Source organism: Martes martes (genome assembly GCF_963455335.1).
Source record: "Martes martes genome assembly, chromosome: 10".
NCBI lineage: Eukaryota > Metazoa > Chordata > Mammalia > Carnivora > Mustelidae > Martes > Martes martes.
The window spans coordinates 107600179-107621447 of record NC_137898.1 but is presented as its reverse complement, the minus strand read 5'-3'; the positions used below and the strand labels follow the sequence as shown (position 1 = coordinate 107621447).

The 21269-nt window shown below is 48.6% G+C and overlaps 1 protein-coding gene across 2 annotated transcripts in view; it reads left to right on the top strand.

The window, feature by feature from the left end:
- Window positions 1-19416, top strand: part of SIK2 (salt inducible kinase 2) — a 122992-nt gene extending 103576 nt beyond the window's left edge. Inside the window, exons 8-15 of one of the 2 annotated variants that reach the window (XM_080816151.1) lie at window positions 216-368; window positions 6937-7101; window positions 15215-15443; window positions 15926-16210; window positions 16357-16520; window positions 17205-17312; window positions 18000-18088; window positions 18774-19416. In XM_080816151.1, coding sequence (XP_080672277.1) covers window positions 216-368; window positions 6937-7101; window positions 15215-15443; window positions 15926-16210; window positions 16357-16520; window positions 17205-17312; window positions 18000-18088; window positions 18774-19407 — 1827 coding nt within the window. In that variant the 3' untranslated portion in view covers window positions 19408-19416. Of the gene's footprint in view, window positions 1-215; window positions 369-6936; window positions 7102-15214; window positions 15444-15925; window positions 16211-16356; window positions 16521-17204; window positions 17313-17996; window positions 18089-18773 lie in introns of both variants that reach the window. The other variant, XM_080816150.1, reaches the window with a different exon arrangement.
- Window positions 19417-21269: the final 1853 nt, after the last annotated feature.

Below are 21269 nucleotides of genomic sequence, written 5' to 3'. Positions count from 1 at the left end.
CAGTCACTTAGAGGCCTCAGCCCTCGTGTAGTCACTTCCGGAAACTCAGAACTGTCCGTCTTCCTCCTGAATTCTGGAACAGCTTTCATTCTAGACACACTTGGTTCGCTACTTTGTCTTCAGGAACACATGATTTCTCCTGCTTTTTCAGAAAGCTGTAGCTCACCGCGCTGCTCTTATGCTTCTCTGCCTTCAGCACTTGTTTTCTCTTTCAGTCTTTGCAGAACAAGAGCTACAACCACTTTGCTGCCATTTATTACTTGTTGGTGGAGCGCCTGAAATCACACCGGAGCAGTTTTCCCGTGGAGCAGAGACTCGACGCCCGCCAGCGGCGGCCCAGCACCGTGGCTGAACAGACCGTTGCCAAGGTAACGCCGCATTAGCCCGTGGTCTCATCTTGCAGGTGCCTGTTCCCAGGTTTGACACGTTCTCCATCTTGTCGTACGATAAAGGGTTAGGATCTCATCCTCTGCAAGCAGTTCTTCTGTAAGGTTTCTGCCCGTCACTTCCTAGATTTTCAAATGTTTTAGCATCTTCCTATTTCTTTTCTTTTTTAAGATTTTATTTATTTATTCTACAGAAAGAGTGAGAGACAGAGCAGGAGCATGAGCAGGGGGCGGAAGAGGCAGAAGGAGAGGGAGAGGCAGACTCCCCGCTGAGCAGGGAGCCTGATGTGGGGCTCGATCCCAAGATCCTGAAATCATGACCCGAGCTGAAGGCAGACGCTTAACAACTGAGCCCCCCAGGTGTCCCTGCATCTTCGTATTTCTAAGGATTAATCTTATTTCAAACCGTTTTTTTTTTTCTTTAGAAAAAGAGTTTTCTCATCTTTAATCATTGACTGATGGTGGGAATCAATATAACTAGCCTGTACACTCGATTCCACTTAACAAATTTTTACTGCAGATTTAGCACATGCAAGCATGTGTTCGTAGGCATGATGGGGCTGGGGTACATAAAACCCGGACATGGCCCTCAGAGACATGACTGTGTAAAAGCAAAGTAAGACATCATCATAAATAACCACCATGCCAAATAGAGAAAGGTAAATGTGGGAGAACCACCACGGGCAAAGGGGAGGGCGACACAGCTGCCTAGGAAAGGCTTCGTGGGAGAGTTGGCATTTCCGACGGAGCTCAGATCTTCAGCGGTGTGTAGGCCTCTGCCGGGGAGAGGCAGGAGCGGAAGGCGTTGTGCGTAGGCAGCAGAAGCTCTCAGTGGGCAGGCAGAGGGAGCTGAACTGAAGCGCACAGGGAAACGAAGAAGTTGGCATGGTGGGTTGAAGCCGTGCCAGGAAAGGCTTTGAATGCCAAGGGAGGGCGTTTACGTACAATTCAGGAAGTACTGCAGAACGACTGGAGACGGATATGATACAGTCATACCCAGGCTTTAAGCGGACTCCTCTGTGACATCAGGAAGGGTAGATGGGACAGGGAAGAGAAGAGCTTGGGGGAGAGCAGTGAGGAGCTTGAGCTAACGCGGTGCTGGCGGGTGCAGAGTGGAGGGGTGAGCGCAGGGTCACCTCAGGCGGACTCTGGATGGACCCAGCGGTGGCTGGAAGAGGCAGCACAACCCGCTGCTCAAGGCAGGTGCTCCGGAGCAGTCCCCTGACTCAGCCCTTGCCTGCTGCCTGACCTTCGGAAAGTTCCTTAAGTTTCCCAAACTATAAAATGGGGAAAACTGAAGAATGTTCTAATGTTTGAATTAGTTGATAACTGTGCAACACTTAGAACATGCCCACACGTGTCAGTTCTATAAAGTAAGACGGAAACGTTGGGGAGGAAGGGACAACAGTGACTTAGAGACGACTGTTCCCGAGCCGAGGCTGGGAGAGTAAGTGGTGGCGCTGACTTGGTTGCTTGAAACGAAGAACAGATCTGGATCCCAGGACGGAGGCTGAGGCTGAAGGGAGTCGGAAAATCATCTATATAGAGGTTGAAAAGAGGCATATGGTTCACTCATACAATCCGTTAGGACTTCGTCCACTTCTGTGAGTGCTTACTTTGTGTCAAGGGCAAGGAAGAACAGAGAAGTTCTGACTTTTTGTATTTTGTGTTTGGCAGTTTTATAAAATTTATAGGCATTACTAGAATTTTGCATTTGCTTCTACAGAACATGTGTGGGGGAAAAACCAAAGGATTAACATCTTGATTTTAGTAGGCAAATGGTATACACTGTTAGACACACTTTAACGTATTGAACGATGTGAATATTGATAGTAACATGAGCAACGCATGGATAAAGTTCCAGGTCTTCGGATTAGGGTATCTCTGAGCAATTGGAACCCTTCAGTGATCAGTCGCAGCGCTTTCAAGAGAGGAGGGGATAAAATGAGAACTCCTCGGTTGGGTTCGTGAAAGTGAGATGTAGCGGTCCCCCTTCCCTCTGGAAAATGGCGCCAGGCAGAAGGACAAGAAGCAAGAAAGCCCCCAGTGCTCACAGGCTTGCCCTCCCAAGGGTCTTTATTCTTGTTCGTATTACGCAAGCGGGGATATGGGTTTACATAAATGATCGACCCTGGGCTCATGCACATTACTGCACATGATTGCCTTTCTTTTCTAAGCTGGAAGCAGATTCCCTAGGAAAGCTCAAATCATGTGAAATTCGGCTGAGAGTTCGGATGTATAACATGTCTTCCTGTGTGTGATCATCTGTTTTATTACCAACCACCACGTGAGTTCTTCTCCTGTTACGTATTGACCTAAGTTGTCATAGAAAGCTCCTTACTGGGACTCAAAAATGTGTCTCATTTAAGTAGAAGTCTTCAGGTCCATTCGCAGACTTGTCTAGAGCACCCCTGGGTGCTCGGGAGCAGCACTGGGGCTGGAGAAGGCGCCCCTCCCCCACGAGGGTCCACACTCGGGTTTGGTTGAACCTGCGGAGAAATGGATCTCTCTGCACTTCAAGTTGAGTAGCACCTTCTCGCTTTAGTTCTTTGTTCTGCTGTTGGCTTGAACAGTGCAAAGCCCGCGTTAGTTGGTAGAGCTGTAGGAAATTGGGGAAGCAACGTGATCCCGTGCAAAGATCACATGAGCTGTGGAATCACGCAGACCTTGGGTTCCAAACTGAGCTGAGCGACTGGCCGGCCAGCCTCTGTCGCTCAGTGTCCTTAAATATAAAAGGGAAATAGCAATGCCCCCTTCATGAGTTTGCTACAGAGATAAAATCCGGCAACCTACTGCAGGAGCTCAGCTCAGCAGACGGAGCGCTTCTGTGCTGGGCTGGGTCTCCCTGCCGCCGCGGCGTCCGTTTTCCGGGAACTAGTCCCTGCTGCTAAAGGACGTGTGGTGCAGTGGGAAAGGACCATTATTACTACCGAGAAGACGGTGAGAACCCTGTCTCAGAATGATTCCGAGTACTTCTGTTTGCCATATGCTATGTAAGAAGTGTTACCTCTGGTTGACGCAGACAGCTGTTTAGAAGAAATACGCGTCGTGCCCGCTCTCACGAACCCCGACTGCTAGCCCTTCCACCCCCGGTTTCTACGGCTGCAGGCACACCAGGGTGAGCAGTCATCCCAGCTGCTCTGTAATCACCGACCAGAGCCTGCCCTCCACAGCTGTAAGAAGAAGCGTTGTGCAGCTGGCCCCAGGGTACCTCAGCCTTGGGGGTGGTGCTTAAACCATAAAAGGTTATTTTCCCACAGTTCTGGACACTCCAGCAGGATGAACTTCTGGTGAGAACTCTCAGCCTCCTACCCAGTGTGCCCTCACACAGCCTTTCCTCTGCATGTGCAGAGAGAGAGATGTCTGGTGTCTCGCCCCATCTTAGAGGGACACTAGTCCTGTCAGGTTGGGAGCCCACCCTTAGGACTTCATACTTTCTTATTACCTCCTGAAAGGCTCTCTGTCCAAATACAGTTGCACTGGGGGTTAGGGCTTTAACACACAGGTGGAAGGGGGGCGGCAACACACAATTCTGTCCCTAACCAGCACATTCCTATTGGTGCAGTAGAGATTTTCCCATAGGAGAAAACATTATTTTCATCATAATGGTTATTCTAAAAAATGCAAAATCAGAAGAAGACAAGTGCAAAATCAGATTCAAGACAATAAACGCATGGTCTAAGAAGTCATTACAATTAATTAAAGGACTCATATCCAGGTCTCTGGAGGAGAGAAGCTAAAATCATACCAATATCGTTCCTTTTTGTTTGAATTTAAAACTCACCACCGTATGTCCCTTCAAGTGATTATAGCAGGGGAAAAATAGGCCATTCCTCTGCCTTTCAGACAACTAGTATGTTCCTTCAGATGTTTGACAGTGTCCATTGTGTGGACATGAGCATTGTCTGTTGCCACTCTTGAAGAAACTAGTGAGGTCAGCTTCCTTGGGATGTTAATCGTCCATCTGTGCACTAAAATGTCATACTCTCTAGTCCACGCTACAGTGCAGCGCATGCCATTTGAATATTTTCACCCTACCTTGTTCCAAAAAGACTCCTTCTAATCCCTTCAGGGATTGCAAGAATCCTTAAAAAAAAAAAAAAAAAAGCCTGTCATCCTGTTTCCTATGAAGTGGTTGTCACCATAAAATGTGTTCCTCCTCTCACCATAGCAAGCTCACAGTAAGTTGTTGCTGTAGCCCAGGTTGGACATGAAATTTGTCAAGGAAGATGTGTTACGCTTGGTCTGGCATAGCATGACCCTGCCATTTGAAAAGTCACAGTTAATAAAGGGCAGAAACGGAGAAGGAACAGCACACTCTAGTTATCACATTAGTACCTCATTTCCAGTGCAATATCTTCAAATAATGCTCTGCCCTAATAATTTAAATTATTTTGCACACGAGGAGCAGCCTAATAAATTTGGGAACCAGAAATTAAAGTTCAGCTCTATCCTTTGATTGAAAAGCTGATGATAAGGGTAAGAAGAACGCATGAAATATACTTTATTGGAAACTGTACATTCTATATTAAGACATGAGGACTTAAAAAATTAATGACTAATTAATGACTTAAAATTAAGTGACTAACGCTTGAAAGGAAAAAGGAGTTGTTTAGCCTCAAAAGTAGCCCAGGAAATAAGAGTGAGGAATGATGATGTAAGAAAAGCCTTTTATCATGCTCAGTGTCGTTCATAGTGTACTTTTTTTTCTGATTTTACCATCCGTATGATACCAACACTTGGCTGTTGCTCTTTATTCCTTGTCTCACACAGCACATCTAATGATGTTAATGTTGGACTGTACCAAACATAGGGTATATTCTAAATATATTCAAAGTATATTCAAAGAGAAGGTACATTTCTCACGCACCCCCCATCGTCGAAAACCATCCACCCAAAATCTTAACGGAGAACCATTAGACAATAACTGAGAACAGAATTATGCATTTGCAGACTAATCCCTGTGATCTTTTCACGACTTTAGGAGGAAGGAGAAGGGCAGAATTAACATTACTAAGTGAACGACCTTTCATGTTACCTTTTGCAATCCTAACTTCACTGTGAAATAGGTATTGTGCCCTTTTCTGGGTAAAGAAAATGGGACTCGGAGAGGTTAGGTAGTTCACACGTTAGGGTTGGAGCCAGGACTCACACCCAGGCCTCTGGAGGAGAGAAGCTAAAATCATACCAGTATCATTCCTTTTTGTTTGAATTTAACACTCACCACTGTATGTCCCTTTATTATAGCAGGGAAAAAATTGGCCATTCCCCTGCCTTTTAGACGCTAGTATGTTCCCTCAGATGTTTGACAGTGTCCATTATGTTCAAAAGACATCTAATAAATTATTCTACTAGCTCTGAAGAGGTGGGAGGGAAGGATTATCCAGTAATTTCATCTTTAAAATCAATCCTTGCCCCAAAAAAGCATCAAATCAAATCCTTTCCAGTTGTCCTAAAGAAAGATTCTGATATATGATTTTTTAATTATATTTTTTAAGATTTCTTTATTTGACACTGAGAGAGAATGGGAGTGGAGGGAAAGGCAGGGGAAGCAGACTCCCCGCTTAGCACGAAACCTGACTTAGGGCTCGATCCCACGACCCCGAGATCATGACCTAAGCCAAAACCAATAGTCAGATGCTCCAACCACCTGAGCCACCCAGGCATGCCTATGTGATTTTTTAAAAGAAGAGTTTGTAATTTTTGCTTACTTAACATTGTTAACAAATGAGACATGAAAATGGGCTTAAAACCATCTGGAGCTTTCTCCAGTAGGTTCACTTCAGAAACATAAGTTGCTCGGCAGAGAGCATCTCGCTTTCCGCTGGGCCAACAGGCTATGTACATTTTCTGCACCTCCTTGGAAGGAGGATACCCCTGTCACCTCCAAGTAACTGCCACTTCTCTGCCACTTCATTTCTTCCTCTGCACACATACCCTTGTCAGGAAATACACGCCATCTCCCCCCACCAGAAACACAAACCGCAGTACACTTTGTGTTCCGGGTAAGAGAGAGAGAGAGAAGAGAGTGTGTGTGTGTGTCTATGTCTATATGTGTGCGCACCCCTGATTCCATTCTGAGCTCTGAGACACGGGAACTTTTCTGTTCTTTGTATCTTTCCATGGTGATACATTTAAGAATATAGACAACGTGTGTGTGTGCACGTGTGCGTGCGCACGTGCACGCACCCCTGGTTCCATTCTGAGCTCCAAGACATGGGAACTTTTCTCTTCTTTATGTCTTTCCATGGTGATATATTTAAGAATATAGACAATATATGTTTGTTGAACAGCATTCTTAGGTTCTTTGCAGAAACCAGCTTTCTTGTCTGTGTGAAAGTTGGGCACCTCCTTGCAGAACAGGAAGGAACAGACTGCCTCACATCAGTACCTGTACCACATGTATATATCTTACCAATTTTTTTCTGAGGTTACAACAAATAACAGTTTATTCTTTAGTTGTACCAGGAAGAGTTATTTTACTCCAACAATTTTGTATTTTTGTATGGAAAGTATTAACGTTTCCAAACTGTTCTTGCCATATTTTCAGGCACAAACGGTGGGGCTGCCGGTGACCATGCATTCACCCAGCGTGCGGCTGATGCGGTCTGCCCTCCTCCCACAGGCGTCCACCGTGGAGGCCTTTTCATTCCCAGCGTCCGGCTGCCAGGCGGAAGCAGCATTTATGGAAGAAGAGTGTGTCGACACGCCAAAGGTACGGACGTGTTTGAAAGACTCTGAGCTTGCTGGTTGGCCGGGCCCTCGCTCTGGTCCACGAGTGTTGTACTTTGGCTTTGTTGACCTTTGTCATTTCCTTAAGTCACTCAGGAGTGTTGTTTTTGTGCAGAAGACCTGAGAAAAATATCCAGGCTAACCTTGGCTCTCCTCGTCCTCTTATCATTGTGGCCGTTGCATAACTCTTTAGACCGTCTGTACTTTCCAAAATCCTTCTTTCTCTTTCCTTAACCAGGTTTCTAGATCCCTCTTAGGTGTGGGATTAAAAAAAATAGTTATTCTGAAAACAAAAGTAATTTTTGTGCAGAGTTGGGCTTTGTATGTTATCATTGCCTCTTTTCTGCGTGCGGGCTGCAGCTACAAAGTGATGGGCTGTCTTGTTTGGTTCAATTGTATTTTAAGATTTTATTTATTTATTAGAGAGAGAGAGAGAGGGGAAGCACAAGCAGGAGGAGGGGCAGAGGGAGAAGCAGGGACCCTGGGATCATGACCTGAGCTGACGGCAGACCCTTAACCGACTGAGCCACCCAGGCGCCCCTGTTCAGTGTTTTGTTTGTTTTCGTCCATTTGAGTATACATGATGGAGATAAGTTTATCCTCGTATCCTGCATGAAGTTGGCTTGTAGTACATAGATGATGATAGCTTCTCTCACGTATGGGGTACTTATTCTTCCATGTTTTATCTACTTAGCCTCAAGTGGTGTCCAGAGGCTTGTGTTAATGGGCAGACCTTGGAGTGCGTTCAGAGTAGACTCTGTTCTCCACCAGTTGTGAACTTGGGTGGGGTGACTGCTTCGAACCTCTGTGTTCTGTAAAACAAGAATACCCAACTCTGTGAGACTCTTGGGAGGGTTGAGATCGTGTGTGTGAGATTCTCGGCGTATTGTAAACACTCATTATTGGTTTCCTGTCTTTTTAGCTTCTTTAGGTGATGAAAGGATAATTCAGACATGAGTTTTGCCTCCAAGTTGATAGTCTAGCAGAGGAGACATGATAACTACAGACCCTGTGCCAGGTGATGACTAAATGGACAAATATCTCAGTCCCTTAAAGAAACGTAAATCCAAGTGCTACAAGCCTGGGAGGAAGCAGGGGAAGGTGCTCGTAGCGGGTCTGATCAGGAAGGTGTGGGTTAACCGTCAGAGCCGGGAATTGAGGGGTGCGCAGAATAGGGGCGGACGGCCGTTTTGGTGAAAGGGAAAGTCTGAGCAAGCAAATGTGAGGGAAACTTAAGTCCTTCTAAAAGCAGTAGCCCCGTGTGTGTGTGAGGAAGAGGGGAGATGAAGGGGAGTTGGACGAAGTGAAGACAGCAGCTCTGCTTTGAACGGCGAGCCCGAGAACACGGGCCTTTTCTCCGGGCTGCGGCCGCGGCAGAAGGATGCGTGCCGGGATTGTCGAGAGAGGGATTCACGGGGACTTCTTCAGCCTGGAGGAGACAAGTGAAGGTTTTTGGTCAAGGAAGCCGTCAAATGCGTGTTGTGCTTCAGAAATTAGCTGGAAGGTCCATAGCCTGCATTGGATGGGGACGGGGCAGTGGCGGCTTCGAGCAGTGCCCAGAGGGGAGACGATGAGGGCCTGCGCTAGGTTAGCGCTCGGGAAACGGCAGAGCGGGGGGCGATGTGAGATTGTGCGGCCAAAGTGGATCGACTGTTCGGGTCCAGAGAAACAAAGTCCAAGCTCATACCAGTATGGTAAGCCTAGATGATCGGGAGCTCTGGGGGTCGAGCTGATTCACAGGTTAGCTAATGTGTTTAGCTAAACCATAGTCAAGGCAGCTTGAGGCCAGTCTGCACTGTCACGTGTCAGGCGGAGTTGGTGACGGTGAGGAGTTCATGTCCCTGTCCCCGAGGACGAGGCCACTTCCCGCAGACAGGCTGTTTTCTCTGCCTGTGGTTGCCTAGGTGACGTTCACTCACCTCGTGGACTTTCACATTCTCACCTAGAAATTAAGCTATAAATTGGGACAACATAATTCATTTATTTTTAAGATCCAATTCCGTTGAAAAAATTAAAACGCATTCTGCTGAAAGCTTATCTGTGAGGGCATCAGGCCTGAAATACAGATTGGGCACTGTCTGCTGTATTATATAGGGCAAGCTATTTTTAAAGCTTGTGATTGTTACCGTAACTAGGAAACAGACAGGAAATGAATGATTTTGTGAAAGATAAAGGCAGGAGCTCGACGCGGTGTTTGCATTTGTAGGAACAGCAGTAACGCGCTGGACCCGGCCACCTACAGCGGCAGGGCTACGCGGGCCCTCGGCCAGGCCACTCACATCCACTGGTCTTAGCTGTGGACTGTTTCGTTGATGTCAGGGAAAATGCTGATCCCTCTTCCCTCCCTAGGACCTCCCTTTGGGGACCCGTCAATAAATGCACACGCACGGAGCTGCAGGGCCACAGCTCTGGGGTTCACAGCGCCTCACTCGCGTTTACTGGGACACCCACTTCTGTCTTCTACAAGATGCTTCCTAAATGATTGTATTGTTCATTCATTTCTACTCCCAGGTGGCGGCAGGTATCGCCGTCACAGAGATTTTACCTCTCCTTTTCTCGTGGAAGCCTTAAAATCGTCAGTAAAATCCCTTAGGGAGTCTGCCTTGAAACCTCGGTTTGGGGGTCCTCCAAAAACTACCACCTTTCTGAGACCCCTACCAACTCTGAGCAGAACTGAGACCCCACACCCCGTGGCAGACCATGTTGGGGGGGGGCAGGTGCACAAACCCTCTAGAGGCAGTCTTTCTCTTTTAAGGGTTTCTTTGAGGGTAACCAGTTTCTTTCCAGTTTTATTGAGAAGTAATTGGCATGCATCATTGTGTACGTTCAGGGTGTACAGTCTGATGGTTCGATCACACGTACCACCGCCGCAGGTTCAGCTAACGTCATCCATCTTTTCACATAGATTCAATAAAGAGAGAAGAGAGAAGAAAAGAAAAAAGAAAAATATTTCCTTTTGATGAGAACTCTTAGGATTTATTGTCTTATAACTGACCTGTGTGTCGTACGCAGCAGCAGCTGTAGTCATCAAGGCATACGTCACGTCTCTGGTGCTTACTTACCACCCGAGGCTTGTGCCTCACCTTCCTGCAGTGCCCCCTCCCTCCGCCCTCGGCCTCTGGTGCCCACACGTCTGATCTGTTTCTGTGAGCAGGCTTCTGTTCTGGTTTTTTCAATTCCACATCTAAGTGACATCATAGAGTACTGTCTTGCGCTGACTGACTTCACCAACCATAATGCCTTCCAGATCCATCCCTGTTGTTGCAAATGGTAGGATTTTCTTGGTTTTTTGTGGCTGAGTAATATTCCTGTTGTGTACAAATAGCACAACTTGTTGATCTGTTCATCTGTTTGTGGACACTTACGTTGTTTCCATGTCTTGGCTGTGGCAGCCCTGATACCTTCCTGAGTTAGTGTCTTCATTTTCTTTGGATGTAGGAAGAACGCCATTTATACGCGCGCGCACACACACACACACACACACACACACACACATATCTTAATCACTTTTAACATTGTATTAGAAATTATAATAAAAGGATTTCCCAGGCTCTTTCATAGCTGGGTAACTGGGCTGGGAAAGTAAAGGTGCCCCAGGTCTGTTTCCTCTAAAATAAGAGTAGGTCTGAAAAGGATGTACCAAGGCTTTGTAAAAGGGAGACAATTAACACTTTTACTTCTGAATTTGAATTTTTAATTTATAATTGAAAAAATAAAACCAGTCAGAATCAGAGAGGGATAAAGGAAAAATTATTCATAATCCCACTACCCAAATATAGGCATAATTTGAAACGTTCCTAAGAGAGGATTATAGATGGGTGGGTAGGTGAGTGTAGGGTAGCTCAGTCAATAGGTAGACTTGTTAAAACAAAATTATGCTATATTCTTTTTTAAATTTTTTTTAAGATTTTATTTATATATTTGACAGAGATCACAAGTAGGCAGAGAAGCAGGCAGAGGGAGAGGGGGGAAGCAGGCTCCCTGCTGAGCAGAGAGCCCAATGTGGGGCTCGATCTCAGGACCTGAGCCAAAGGCAGAGGCTTAACCCACTGAGCCACCCAGGCACTCTAAAATTATATTCTATGTAATTTTGTATGTTGCATTTACATAATGTAACATCATTTGCCTTTTTCCAGATTATGAAATAGGAAAGTGTAAGTTAGTAGTGCCTAATACATTGTATTAGATAAGCCCATATTTAATTACTATTTTTGGCCATCAGGTACTTTAAATTTTTTTGGCATCCTTAAATGTGCCTCAGGTAAATGTCCTTGTGTTTAAATCTTTGTGCCTCTGATTAATTCCTCAGGATAAATTTCTAGAATTGGGATTATCCAGTTCTTTCTTTCTCACCTGGTTATCTGTTCATTTTCATTTTCCTCAGGATGGTAAAAAATGCTTTAAAAGAATATGGGGTAATTTTATTCTCCTGCCTTTAAAATTGTTATTATAAAGCGTTCCTTTTGGTCAGGAAATAAGAGTAAGGGATACGATATTTTAGTTAATCTTCCCAAACAGCCACTGTACACATGAGAGAAACTGAGCGTTACAGAAACTCAACAGTCGGCTGGGAAGTGGGGGCGCTGAGGCTCGGCCCGCACTGCCTCAGGACGCGCCCAGCCTGCCGGGCGCCGAGGATGCGCGGGCAGACAGACACTCTCAGCCCCCAGGTTCACTGGCTGATACCGGGCACTGGTCTGCTGACTTCGTCAGCTCGGGTCACCGTAACAATACCACAGGCTGGGGGGCTAAGCCGCAGAAAGCTATTTCCTCACAGTTCTGGAAGCTAAAAATTGAAGATTGAGATGAAGGTTGTGACCAGTTTTATTTCTGGCGAGGACTCTTCTCCTGGCTTGTAGAGGACTGCCTTCTCTCTCCCTCCTCCCCTGGCATCTGCTCTCTGCTCACGTGGGAGCTTCCTGGTATTTTTTCTTCTAAGGACACGGATGCTCCCAGGGCAGGGCTCCAGCCTTGTCATCCCGGTTTAACGACTGCCCCTTGGAGGCTGCTTCTCCAGATACAGTCACCCTGGGGACTGGGGTTTCCATATACGAATTTGGTGGTAGAGGAGGTGGGGTGAGAGATGGGGTTGAGACACAAGTATTCGATCCTTAACAGTCTCCCAGTCTTCTGTGCTAGAATCTTGTATTTCTTGGTGGGCTCGGGTGTTAATCAAATCATGGCAGAGTTTCTCAGCGTCTGATTTCTGCATGTGTATTGTCTATTGAAGTGAGGTCTCTTACTGGGAGTGATGGATCGAGGGGCGCCTGGGTGGCTCATTCGGTTGAGCGTAAACTCCTGATTTCAGCTCAGGTCATGCTCTCAGGGTCATGAGATCGAGCTCCGTGTTGAGCTCCACGCTCTGTGAGGAGTCTGCTTGGGATTCTCTCTCCCTCTCTCTGTCCACCCCACCCCCCCCCCACTCCATGCTCACACACTCTTAAAAGAAAAAAAAAAGTGATCATTTGAGCTTTAAAGACAAAAACACTGTGTTGTAAAATGTCCATTTCACCCATGGGTCTTGAGGCCCTGTAATTTACAGTCAGCCTAGAGTATGTCCTAGAACAAAAGACTCACTGCTAGTAGCTTAGGTCACATATGTAGATTAGCCCAATATCAGTCACGAAATCCTAGGGCTGAATTTGTTCTATCAAGACCCTGGGTAAATTGGCAGGCAAGGGTGGTGTGACTGTCACCTATTTCAGGAAATGAACTTACAGCTGATGGTGTTCACACCTATTAACTATGTATGAGTGAGGGCCCCCCACGGTGCTTTCTGATTTAATCATCATCAAACAGCATCTGAAAAACCAAAACCAGATCATTGTTTCCCAGAATGAAAATGAATTGAGCAAATGTTTTTAAATGAAAGACATCATTCCCTGTTGTAGTCTAGAGGAAGGAGCTAATTTATACGCAGAGAATTTAAGAAAAGAATATAAATTTAGGGGGACTGCAAGGTCTTCTGAGTGCTCCAGAAAAGAGGACTATCCTCTATTAAGAAAAAATAACCTGGTTGCAAGGCTGTACCGTGAGAAATAGCTGGTACAAGTCTAAGAAGCCACAGAAGTGTGACAGGGCGGAGCGCCGGGGGCTCAGGCAGGTACACATGTGCCTTAGGCTCAGGTCATAATCCCAGGGTGCTGGGATGGAGCCCTGCAACAGGCTCCCTGCTCAGCGGGGAGCCTGCCTCTCCCTCTGCCTCTGCCCCTCCCCCTGCTTGTGCTCTCGCTCTCTTGCTCTCAAATAACATCTTCTTTTAAAAAAAAGTATAGGGGCGCCTGGGTGGCTCAGTGGGTTAAGCCACTGCCTTCAGCTCGGGTCATGATCTCAGGGTCCTGGGATCGAGCCCCGCATCAGGCTCTCTGCTCGGCAGGGAGACTGCTTCCCCTCTCTCTCTCTGCCTGCCTCTCTGCCTACTTGTGATTTCTCTCTCTGTCAAATAAATAAATAAAATCTTTAAAAAAAAAAAAGTATAAAGATGCTTAATGGATACTTACTCAATACCAGTCTTTTCTCTGTTGCTTTACTCATTTCTAAATCCTCCTTGGCTATTCTCAGAAGACTGGTAGCAGAGAGTTAAGGAACCTACAGGTACAAATCGAAGTTTCCCAAGAGCCATTCTTTCCTGCAACTACGGAGTGTCCAGACAGGGGACACCTACCTAGGGGAGGGCCAACGGGAGCCTGAAAGTCACTGGCCAGATCTCGGAGTTTTTGTTTCTGGTGCCATGTGGGGAAGGTCAGTCTTCGTGTAGGAAGAAAGCATTGGCCACGCTTCCTGTTAAATGTGCACTTGTCGCTTTAAAACCCTGTCATGCATGAGCCACCTTATCCAAGTAGTGGCTGCACCCGCAGGAGTTTTTCTGGACTGGCCGTCCCCTCCCCCAAGCAGACAAAGCTCTGAGTCACCCCCAGTCTCCCTCTCCAAATAAAGGGCCTTGCAGTGCCTTCAGATTGGTTGCCATAAGAGGCAAGTTTGTCCTGTGTCTGGCACTGGGTGTCCCACGTCACCTCTCACATACATGAGCTTCTGGTGCTTCCGAAAGCAGCAGTAGCTCTACGCGGTGCACCGCAGGTGAGAGCAGCACTGAGAACCCACGTCCTGCGACTGGCTGGCCCCGAGCAGCTATTCCTGGGAGAAAATGGATTGATTTCCTGGGGGCGGGGGGAGGGGGGGGGACGGAGGATAGCTTCGGTCATGAAGCAAAGAACTGCCTCGTCGCTGGGGCTCTTGGCAGCCAGAACTCGCAGCCACAGCTCCCCTTTGTCTGCCGGCTCTGCCTGCGTGAGGTAGTTGGGTTGGCAGCTGCAGAGGGCAGAGTTCTCGCTCGCTCGGGAGCTGCGCTGAGCTCACCCCGTGGGGTAGGAGCTGTGGATACCGTGTGTATGGCCGGAGGAGAGACAATTCAGTGCGCTGGTGCTCATTAACCTCTGCTGGAATTTTGGGGCTGTGAGTCATTTGTTATTCTATAATGGAAGACTTTGGCTCTTTGCCGTTTCAATTTTTTTTTCACTCCTTTTTGTGGTATCAGTCTGTCTTTAAAGATTTTTTTTTTCCATTCGCCAGGCAGAGAGAACCAATTAAAGACTAAATCAAATGGGCAGGTACTCAAATTATGAACATAAAAGTATGTCTAGAACCTTCCAGAATGTTTTGTGGTTGAAAATTAGAAGAATGCTAGTGGCTACTCTTTCTTCTTAGCCATGCAGGTTTTTTATTTTTTTTTTATCTCCTCCTCCCCCTCATCGTTTCCCTTATTTAAAAATAATAATCATAATAACTGGTAGGCCTCAAGCTAATATATCCCCATTCATCTGGAAACCACTAAAAAAAATTGTTTATTATAATAATGATGACTCAGAAACGTGGGAGGCAGTGCCAGTTTGGGTCATAAAGGGCCCCTGTCTCTGAGAGCTGCAGCTGACTTGCCTTAACGCCCGATCTACATGTTGTCATCAGTAACAAATCTGTACATTTTTAATATTTTACTTAATTTCTAGTTCGCCACAAGTCTTGACATTTTTTCCTGTGTGGGTTTTTTTAACGTCTCAGCAGAGCAGCAACTGATGATTTCCTCTCACCGTGACATGCAGGTAAACGGCTGCCTGCTGGACCCCGTGCCACCCGTCCCGGTGAGGAAGGGGTGCCAGTCGTTGCCCAGCAACATGATGGAGACCTCCATCGATGAGGGGCTGGAGACAGAGGGAGAGGCTGAGGAAGACCCCAGCCAGGCCTTTGACGCGTTCCAGGCCACACGCAGCGGGCAGAGACGGCACACTCTGTCAGAAGTCACCAACCAGATGCTCGTGGTGCCTGGTTCAGGTAGGGTACCCCGGAGCCCTGGGCTGCGTCTGCACAACACACACGCCTGCCCCAGTCTCCAAGAAACAGTCATGACACCCCTGCTTGGAATGCCGCCTACGTCTTACGGCTTCCTGGCCCACGTTCCGAGGCTCTGGGCTCAGGCCTGCTCAGCGGCCACCGACGAGGATAATGCAGCACCCCTGGGCGGCTCCCCCGGCCGCCGGCATCATCTGAGCGCTGTGCGATCCAGCAAGGACCCTGGCTGAGATCTTAAGGGCACAGGTTTGGGGGTGTTTACCCCACTAAACATATTCGAAGCTGATTAAATGGACATGTAAAAAGTTTCCGGAAAGGTGTTTTGGTTGGAGACTGGAGATTACGGATGCCGTAGCTTTGCAGACTCAGGCCGGTTCTGCCCTGTAGCCCATGCTCAGAGGAGCTGCTGTCTGCTGTTGGTCTGACCTTTTGGTTTGGTTTGGTTTTGTTCTTTTCTCTTAAAGGGAAACTTTTCTCCATGAGCGACAACCCCTCCCTTGACAGTGTGGACTCGGAATATGATATGGGGTCTGTTCAGAGGGACCTGAACTTTCTGGAGGACAACCCTTCCCTTAAGGACATCATGTTAGCCAATCCACCCTCCCCACGCATGACGTCTCCCTTCATCAGCCTGAGACCTGCCAACCCAGCCATGCAGGCTTTGAGCTCCCAGAAGCGAGAGGCCCACAACAGGTCGCCAGTGAGCTTCCGAGAGGGCCGCCGGGCGTCGGATACCTCCCTCACCCAAGGTGACCGGCCACTCTTCTCTTGTGGCTCCTAACACTCTCCTGCTGTAGGGCTTGAGGGGGGTTGTGGCCATGTTGGTTTCACGCCTCTGGTCACTGGAAGACCTTGTGTTTCATTTAAATGTTTCGGTCATTGTTCTCTGCTTCAGGAATTGTGGCATTTAGACAACATCTTCAGAATCTGGCCAGAACCAAAGGAATCCTAGAACTGAACAAAGTGCAGCTGCTCTACGAACAGCTCGGACCAGAGGCAGACCCGGACTTGGCACCTGCTGCCCCTCAGCTCCAGGACCTCGCCGCCAGCTGCCCTCAGGTGGGTGCTCCCTTCCCATGGGGGCTCTGTGTGAGGCATGGCCTCATCCCGAAGGAGCGTCCTGTCACTTTGAGGACCAGCTGGAGTCCCAGAGCACACAGGTCGTTTTGGAGCGCTCACAGCCTGAAAGCTTTCCTTGTCACTGCCACCAACAGGTTAGACCTGTCCACACTGGTCCCTGGTGATTAGTACCATGAGGACGTGTAGACGCTCTCAAGCTGTGGCTGGTGCATAGGGCAGATTTTAGATGAATGACTTCTGTTAGTGTCATTGAACTCCCCTCCCCCAGCACACACACAAAGATAGTGATATAAATGCAAAGCTTACCACTTCATTACATAAGTGGAGTAGTTATACTAAAAATGACCCCCCAAATACTGCTTTTATCCAACACATTTTATTTTGAACCTATTTTCAGTGCATCATGGAAATTCTAGCATTTGATGCCCACATGAAGGTCAGGGCCTCCTGGTGACATCAAGAGCCTTTGCCGCTGTACCGACTAGGTAATCGTTCACTACGAAGTGATTAACCCTCAGCCGACTAGTTATGTGAAAAGCTTTGAGTCTTAAGTCTTACAGAGTTGGAGTTCCTCTTGGACACTTACGAAGGTGCTTAAACAAAGAACTGAAACTTTCTCCCACATGGAGAATTGAAAATGTTTGCATGCCCCTTGCTCCTCAGGAGGAAGTTTCTCAGCAGCAGAAAACGGTCTCGGCCGTGCCCAGCAGCGTGCGTCCGCAGCTTTCCCCGCGCCAGAGCCTGGAGGCGCAGTATCTCCACAGACTCCAGGTGGGACCCTGCCCCTTGTTAACGCTCGCGGTGCTTGGCCACGGTCCGCTTTTCTGCACAGCAGAAACAGGTTTTGCTTGGTTAATTTTTTAGGGTAGCTCCTTTTTTCCCCAGGAAGCAGGTAGCTTTCACTCAGGACCTGCAGTTTCTAGAAACACGTTCGGACTTAGCCTTAGGCTTATATGGGCAGCAGAAAAGGATTTGTCCTCAGGCCCCAGGAAAGAAGGAAGCCACCGGTAGGAAAGAGAAACCTGGTTTCTTTGCTTTTAAAGTTATGCTTGTTAATGAATAATAAAATGGAAATCTCAATCCAACAAAACTTTACTATCAGCTCTCTACATTAATGCCTGAAAACCTTTAAAAATGGTACACGTCATTCAGTGGATGCTGTGGCCTTTGCTGTCAAGATTTCACTCCACTCTTCTCATTGTGTTTCATCGCGTGAGCCTTGTAGTTCTAGAGGACTCTGAGAAGTGGAAAAACGGACGCCGGTCCACGCTGGGGCGGCACAGGCCCGCTGACCCGGTGCTGCTGGGCCTCGGGGAGCGAGTGTCCACGCCCTCACCCTGCACAGATTCGGGAGGACACAGTTGGCCTTGTCCTCCAGGCAGACAGGGCCGTCCAGTGACTTCATCCTAGATGACTTCATACTGTCGTGCTCATCTTCTTTTTCTCCTCTCCCAGAAGCCCAGCCTTCTGTCAAAAGCGCAGAACACCTGTCAGCTGTACTGTAAAGAGCCGCCCCGGAGCCTCGAGCAGCAGCTGCAGGAACACAGGTGAGAGAGGGTCCCTTTCTTTGTTGAGGATTTCACGAAGCCAGACGATCCCCCCCTCTTTCGCCGGCGCTTTTGCCTCTACTGGGACACAGGTTTCAAGACCTGATCACTGATGCAGACAGTCCATTGTTCACGGGAGATGGGCCTGGCAGGAGATGGCAGGTCTGCGTTTGTCTTCTTTCCCTTCTAGTGTTCTCCTTCGGGTTACGAGTAGCCCTAGCTCTCAGAACCCATGTCCTGCAGCAGCGTAAGTGGGCTCTGCGGCAGGGAGGGCCTCTGTCGTCTCTCGCGGTAATTCATGTCCTCACGCCTCTCTAGGAGAAGCAGCCTGGCCAATGTGCAAGTACCCCGTTCTGTCAACCTACAGCCACCCCCAGAGGCCAGGCGTTGCCCCGCTTTAAAACACTCCAGCTAGGAAATCAGCCTCTCGCCTCACAGGGAGAAAAACTTGGTCTCAGAGAAAATGATTTAGTGTTCACTGTAGCACCAAGGGTTCCACCAGAATTGGGGGACAAAAATGTCAGCTACATGAAACCAGACACGGCTGCTTCCTACCCCCGTTGCTTTTGTTGTTTTTTGTTTTTTCTGCTGCGGAAAAGAAGTGGGAGGACTGATCCTGGATTTATATAAAATTGCCATCACTGAGGAAGATTTGAAATTCTTTCTTTTGCTGTTGCCACTTTAGACTCCAACAGAAGCGACTCTTTCTCCAGAAACAGTCTCAGCTACAGGCCTACTTTAATCAGATGCAGATAGCAGAGAGCCCATACCCGCCGCCCGGTCAGCAGCTGCCCCTGCCCCGCCAGGACACGTCCACGCCGTCCCCGCAGCCCCCGCCTTTCAGCCTGTCCCAGCCCCTGAGCCCCGTGCTGGAGCCCGCTTCCGAGCAAATGCAGTACAGCCCCTTTGTCAGCCGGTTCCAGGAGATGCAGCTGCCGCCCCTGCCCTCCGCACCCCGGCCCCGGGCTCCTCCGCTGGCCGGGCACCTGCAGCCGCCCCCGCCGCCGCCGCCGCCGCCACCGCCGCCGCCCCCCCCGCAGGCCAGAGCCACCCCGGCCCCCCTACAGTTCTCCTATCAGACTTGCGAGCTGCCGGGGGCTGCCTCCCCGGAGCCAGACTACCCCGCTCCCTGCCACTACCCCATGGAGGGGGCGCCGCAGAGCGGCCCGGCCGCGCAGGACTGTCCCCGGAACTCGGGACCGCAGGAGGCCGCCTCCAGCTACGACCCTCTGGCCCTCTCAGAGTTCCCTGGACTCTTCGATTGTGAAATGCTGGAGGCTGTGGACCCACAGCACAGTGGCTACGTCCTGGTAAACTAACCTCGGCACAGGAAGTGAGGCGGGTCCAGTGAAGGAAGAATGTGTGTTTCTATTTTTATTCCAGCCTTTTCAATTTAAAGCTTATTTTCCTGCCCTCTCCCAAATGGAGAAAAAGTAAGTTGCCGACCTGGAATCAGAGGGCCTGGCCGGGCCACGTGTCGCCTTCTCCTGGCTCTGTCCCACCACAGTCCTCTGGGGCCAGTGCGGAGCGCAGTGGTAGCCGAAGCTCGTGCCCTTCCAGCAGGCGGAGCCCGCCCTCACGGGAGGCACTGACAGAGGCTTTTAGAGAAGACATCCGGACCTGGGTTTGCGGTAGAACACAACCAGCTCGCTATCGGGGGAAACCTTGGTGGAAGCAGGAGAAACTGTGCCATGAGATATGGGCAAAACCAAAACAGAGCAACACGACACTAGATTTTTCACCGAAGCCGAGCGACACGTGTTCTGTTACACAAGTCGAGAATACGTCAGGGGCTTTGATGCACAGGAAGTCAAGGAAAAGCTGCGCTTTGTCACCGAGTCCTCGGTCTGAAGCCGCTGCTTCCGGTTGTCCCCGAGACCACTGCAAAGAAGTGGAACGTGAGCTTCGTTTCCGGGGCCATGAAGTCACAGCTGGCACTGACCCCTGGGACGGGCAGTCGTCTCCACTTGGGAGCAGTGACAGTCCTCTTCCGAATGTTCCCTGGGGTGCAGAGTGGACTCAGGACTCCAGTGCAGTCAACTGTAGGACCTCGACACCCAGCACAGCGGAGGCGGGGGCAGGCCACAAGGAGCCCTCGGGAGCAGCAGCCCTGGGCCAAGGGAAGACGGGCTCTTCCGGCTGAGTCTTCGGTGTAAACTGCTGGTCTGGGACGGTTGATCTCCAGAGGACCTAGCTCTCTTTTAAAATGTAGTAACTACTCTGACTTTACCTTCTGTGTTGCTAGTAGTTTATTGAGCTTTGTATGTTTGGACAGTTTCATAGGACAAGAAACATGAACTTTGATCTCCCATGTGAAGTGGTAGTGCTGTGCCTTTTTCCCCCCCCAGATCATGCTTTAATTCTTTCTTTTCTGTAGAAACCAACAGTTTTCCATTTATGTCAATGCTAAATCCAAAGTCACTTCAGAGTTTGTTTTCCACCATGTGGGAATCGCATTCTTAATTTCCTTAGAAGTTTTGACTTGTAACGAAATGTTCAAGTATTACAGCAATATTTAAAACCACAAATGTGTTAACCTTCTAGCGGATCAGCTGTCAAAACACGTGCTATGACTAGTGAAAACGTAACCTTAACTCTTACAGTTCTCTCACCAGAGTAAGTAAAAGTAACGCGCCAGCTAGTTAACCGTAGACCTAGACGTAACAACCTGTCGTTCGGACAGCAACATCCCAGTGTTACAAACCCAGTGTTATTGACAAAGACTGTCGTTTCTGTCCTGTAGAATGGCTTGTCCTAGCAGCAGATGAATGCGCTAAGCACAAAGCATCACAAAGCACAAAGAAGAGAGACACTACCATGCTGCATCTAGAAACACCTTTAAGTTGCCTTTCCTCATTGTAGTGGGTGTCCAGGCAGGTGAGAAGCGTGCCCTGGCCCAGCCGCTCCCAGCGGGGGTGAGGGGAGCAGTCCTCGGTCCCGGCTCTGGTGGGCGCCAGGACGTGCCACAGAAGTGCTCTGCTGCGGGGAGCATTCAGGTCTTAGCAAGAGAGGGTGCCCTGGAGGACCGTCGTTTTGTGATTTAACAGCTCATGAAGATCCAGTAGGAATGAATTCTGTTCCTTCCATGGATTGTTTATTCCTCCTCATGCTTAAACATCATTTAAGCCATCCTTTCATTAAGATCTCTAATCTGTTTTCAGTCTTTGCAAAATAAGCCAGT